Raw genomic sequence first — 5,000 nt, forward strand, 5'->3', positions numbered from 1 at the left:
ATTTCTTAGAATTTCGCACATGAACAATGAATTTATTTTGTTTTGTGATTTATCTCTTCTTACATTGGTAATTAAATCTTATTTCATTACAAATCAAAATATCATGTTCTCTGAAATCCAAACTTAATATACCCATATTTACTCTTCATCTCGTCATCGTATTGCAAGGTTTCCACCTACCCTGTATCCGTTAACCGATTTTCTTTTTCGAATTTATTCCAGCAACCTATTTTTTATGTTACGAGTGTTGCAATGAAATTCATATCTCTCTTCGTATTCTTTAACAGATATGCCGGTTTTGGTTCCGAACTTATAACTTACTCGACCCATTCTGTGTTGCTCTCTACATATTTCCTGTCGAATGTGTGGTTAAACTACATGCCACATCATATGCCGACGCAATGCAGAAAGGAACAAGCAAGTTTAGTTATTCATAATTACTTCAGTTTTGTCTAAAGTTAACATATTTTGATATATCATTGATCATGCAATATCTATACATCTCTACCTCCCACCCTATTATTTTGACACTGCCAATCATCAATGCAATTGTTATGTATCGGGTACTATTCAATGACCTCATTCCAGGTCTGCAAGTTGAAGAGGATTCCATCAAAACGGCTTGGCAAACCAGCCTTGCCTTCGCAACCACGTGGGTTTCGTTGCATAATCAGGATGATTGATCGCTCGGGGTGTCAAATCTTCACATTTATGGTGAAAGAGAGACATAGGAAATGGTCATGCTATTTCTGTCATTCCTTGTTTTAGCGCTTTTTGCCCATGCATGACCAGTATTTGCATGCTATATATTTTTAAAAATCGTGGACGACTCACTAAGTAGGTGGCCGACGATAAGAGGATTAAATAGTATGTTTGTATATCATATCAGTAGATCAGTATAACAAAGATCACATGAATCACACACTAGCCAGCAAGGCAATCGCCGGGTCAGATCAGGTCAACTTTGATGGACGGGTAATTCACACAAAGTTGCCTTCCCACGTGCCTTGAGGATCCAGGTACTTGGGGAGGAATAATATCCTCAAAACAGCTAAATACCTTTGACTGTCTCACCAGACTACCTTCCCGCATAACCACTCAAGGGGACGGCGGATGGGAAACCTATCCATATAATCAAGATGTCTGGAATATACAGACAAATCAGGTCGACTGCGCTACCGCTGACACCCTCATTTCTCCGCCTGTTTATACGTGTCGTGATAGTTTTTATTACTGTGATCATTGTGCTGTAGTGTATATCATCTATCGTGTACCATAACGTCAGGATATCTGCGTCATGGAATAAACTTGAATTGTATAAACTCTGTGTCTGGCATCACATACTTATTTTGTGTAGGTTATTAGTTCCAACAGACTAAGACAACCATCAAAGAGAGAAAGAGAGAGAGAGAGGGAGAGATAAAGAGAGAGAGAGGGAGAGATATAGAGAGAAAGAGAGAGAGGGGGAGAGAGAGAGGGAAGGGGCCAGAAATGCAGCTTAAAGATTAATAGCCTGACATCATGGCAACAGTGGTCCTCATAAAGAATTCCTTCCTAACTGCTTAATCAAGCTTGGGCAAGTATTATCTTGACAAGAAGTCAAGATGACAAAATTTTGTTTAGGATCAACATTAAAAGAGTAACTGCCGGGCTCTTCATGGGTCCTCAGAAAGATGAAAATCAGCAGTTTTCCATTAACTAATATGAAAAGTTTCTTTGGGTCAAAATGTTAAGCGGTACGTGTCCAGTGGAAGTTGCACACTTATGCAGGCAGCAACTCACTCATCGCAACCTCTTCAGTATCCATCGGAGGTTCTCATGAACAGATCAATACTCTCTCTCCTCCAAGTACAAATTCTGAGAATGAACATCCTGGAATGACTTTAAAATAATTGTTTAATGTTGTATTCATTTTCCTTTTATAGTTCTTTAGAAATACGGAAACCCCTGCATAAGAGAGGATAGCAAACACGTGTAGAATTTTATTTTTATTAAATATCAAGAAAGAATATTAGTTTATTATTCATGTAACCCATTTTACAACTGAGACAGGTAGTAGTTGAAGGCTCCTTTCGAGTATCTCTGCTCTTGGCTAGCATCAGTCAGGAAAATTCAGACCATGCCAGAGTCCGGGTCGCATAGCAGTTGTGTTCGTTTCTTCTGAGACTTTGGCGGGCGTAACCAAGGCGTTTTGATGGAAGGAAGCCTCGGCGTGCTGAGAAAGAGGAAGGAGGCAACGGAAAGAACAGGGATTTCCTTTGTTTTCGTCTACCTAGGACTCCGGCTCGAAGATTCCTCACCCAGTACCAGAAACACTCGAAGAGACAGCCTTCTAAAATAGTATACGCTATTAAACTTCCCACATTCTTTGCAGATGTATGTTTAAAAACCGGGCTCCCGTGTTCTATACACTTTTTAGTAGAGGATGACTAGGGAAAGCGGAAATCACATTCAGACAGTGAATTTGTTCGTATTTAGTACCACTGTAAGCTACAGCCCCTGACGAAGTTATTCAATGCATGCTGATCTAAAAAGTGCATATATATGTGTGTATAAAAATGTGCTTCTACAGTCTGTTAAATGAGATAATTCTAAATGACAAAGAGTAAAGCTTTATGACATTGGTTTCAGGAATATTTGTGGTAGACTTCATTACAAAAGTACTGATCCATAATTGAGTGTGTTAATTTCTTTTAACATTTTATTTATAGATGAACCATAATTTTTTTCATTTTGATCTTTTTTTTATATACATTTTAAAGAATCTGTTATATAACAATGATTTTCTCGGTTTTCTTATATATTTTTTTTTATTGCACTTTAGATATTTAATATTTTTGTTTTAACACAATGTTACAAAAAACATCTGCGATTTTCTGCTTTTGGGGAATATCCGTTTTTCAAGTGCAAGTCGGTGTTTGTATCGCGATGTGAAAACGACACAAAGAATGTCGCTATGAAACGCATATCGGCTTCATTCGTTTATTTCCCTTTTATCCGTTCCTCTCCTTTTCTTTCTCTATCGTTATGCATCTTTGTTTTTCGTTTCGTTTCGTTATTATTTTTTTTCTCTCTCTCATTTTTTTTAACTAAACGAACGTATTTTACTTCCTATTGCCTCTGCCCACGACGAAGCCGCCGCCCCGCCCGATGGAACACTCGGAAAGCGGATTGCCGTCGTAGCCTCGAGGACACGAGCACACGGGCTGGTGGTTCTTCACTGTGCAGTCGGCGTTGTGTCCACACACAGAGTCTCCGTCGTAGAAGCATGGGTTCTGGAATGTCAGGGAAGGGTGGAAATAAGGTACTTTGTTGATATAAGAAGAACGTGGGCACAGGCGCATCCGCACGTGCGAAGATAAGAGATATTCAAAATAGAAGAGCGATGTACGCGTATTGCTAATGATAACACTAAATCAAACGGCGAGTAAAAGCTATTTTAAAAGGATAAAGTGAAAGACAGTGAAACATGAAAATAACCAAATATACCTGGCACTGGTAGGCATAGCAGGCTTGGTGGTTGGGGCATTCGTTGTGGCTCTGGCACTCTCCTCGCTGGCACGAGACGAGTGGGTTGCCGATGAAGCCAGTTGGGCAAGTGCACACAGGGCGGTCGTTGCCGGAGCTGTCGAAGCCAGGCGTGCAGTCAGCCTGGGACCCGCATGGGTTGGGGTTGCACAGATCCTCTGTTGGACAAGAAAAAAAACAAAAACAAAACATGAATATAATGAACTAGTATAATGAACCAAGATGTTACCTACGATTATACAAAGGACGAAGCATGTGGACGTAAGTACTCCACTTCGGAAATGGCATACCGTTCTTTAGCTTAATAACTAAAACAAAAAAACAAAACAATACCCATGTATATGTCCCCTTTTGTTTCTACAGTGTCCCTCTTACCGGGCGTGAAAGGTCGGCAGCTGTCGAATGGATGGCCTGTGTAACCCCTTGGGCAGGAGCAGATGGGCTTGTGGTTCTCCACCTTGCAGTCAGCGCCTGTGCCGCACGCGCCGTCGCACGGGTTCACGCACTGGAGCTGGAAGCAAGCCTGGTAGCTGGGGCAGTCGTCGTGGGCGGTGCACTCAGCGTAGCATCTGGGCGCGGGAAAACACAGTCAGTGGAAATGTAAGATGGAAAACCTTTTAAGAAAAAAACTGATAACCGGGAAATGCATCACATCTGTTTTATTTGTTAGCCAGAGGTTTATGACTTACCTGCTGTATGGGTCACCCTGGTAATACTGAGGGCAAGAGCAAACGGCTCGGCTGTTCCTGACCTCGCAGTAAGCTCCCTCACCACAGGCCGAGCGGCAAGGATTCACACAGCTGTAATGGAAGTTTCTTTGGTCAAAAATCCGTTCGATGATTTACCATAAATAACTTATATATCATTATATCAGACAATGACATGAGTTACACGAAAGGTGCACGAAAAGGACACATACATGTTGTTTCTGCATCCCAAGTTGCTCGGGCAGTCCGTATCACGGATGCACTCAGGTTCACAGCCGGTGAGGGGGTTACCGATGTAATTCTCGATGCAGGAGCAAACGGCACGGTCGTTGCGCACATTGCACTTGGTGTTGCGACCGCAGGGAGTGGGGTTGCATAGTTCCTCTGGAAGGGGGTGAGTTTCATGAGGTCAGGAATGGGGAATCGCTGTACGAGGGGGTCAGCAAATGACATTGCAAATCAACGCGCTATATTGGTGGAATAATATCGTCAAATTCAAAGGGAGGTCTGCTGTCCCCTTGGGGTAGCCACCTCTTGAATTCTATGCATAGGTAGGGCGCCTCTTGGACCATCTCGGTCCCATTATATATATAGAACAAGTGTCTCCCATATTCTCAGTTCCCCCCAAACCACTCCCGCACCCTTAACTCAAGGTCTCATACTATATAAGGTCAGAAGAAGCCGGGCCATCTGCTTCGAATCACTGGCTACGCATTATAGGAAGCTGTGTTTATAGGGTTATATAATTTGGTAATGTAACACGCG

General features: G+C 42.1%; 1 protein-coding gene across 3 annotated transcripts in view; it reads right to left on the reverse strand.

The window, feature by feature from the left end:
• Positions 1 to 1,975: 1,975 nt before the first annotated feature.
• Positions 1,976 to 5,000, reverse strand: part of LOC122252248 (asperous) — a 26,376-nt gene continuing 23,351 nt past the window's right edge. For all 3 annotated transcript variants that reach the window (XM_086530396.1, XM_043014608.2, XM_086530397.1), the window contains 5 exons: positions 4,448 to 4,619; positions 4,218 to 4,328; positions 3,904 to 4,097; positions 3,490 to 3,686; positions 1,976 to 3,275 (listed from right to left, as the gene is read on the reverse strand). In XM_086530396.1, coding sequence (XP_086386522.1) covers positions 3,105 to 3,275; positions 3,490 to 3,686; positions 3,904 to 4,097; positions 4,218 to 4,328; positions 4,448 to 4,619 — 845 coding nt within the window. In that variant the 3' untranslated portion in view covers positions 1,976 to 3,104. The remainder of the gene's footprint in view (positions 3,276 to 3,489; positions 3,687 to 3,903; positions 4,098 to 4,217; positions 4,329 to 4,447; positions 4,620 to 5,000) is intronic.

The sequence above is a fragment of the Penaeus japonicus genome, unplaced genomic scaffold, assembly GCF_977035675.1.
Source record: "Penaeus japonicus unplaced genomic scaffold, GWHDUDI00000001_assembly GWHDUDI00000033, whole genome shotgun sequence".
In the NCBI taxonomy this organism is placed as follows: domain Eukaryota; kingdom Metazoa; phylum Arthropoda; class Malacostraca; order Decapoda; family Penaeidae; genus Penaeus; species Penaeus japonicus.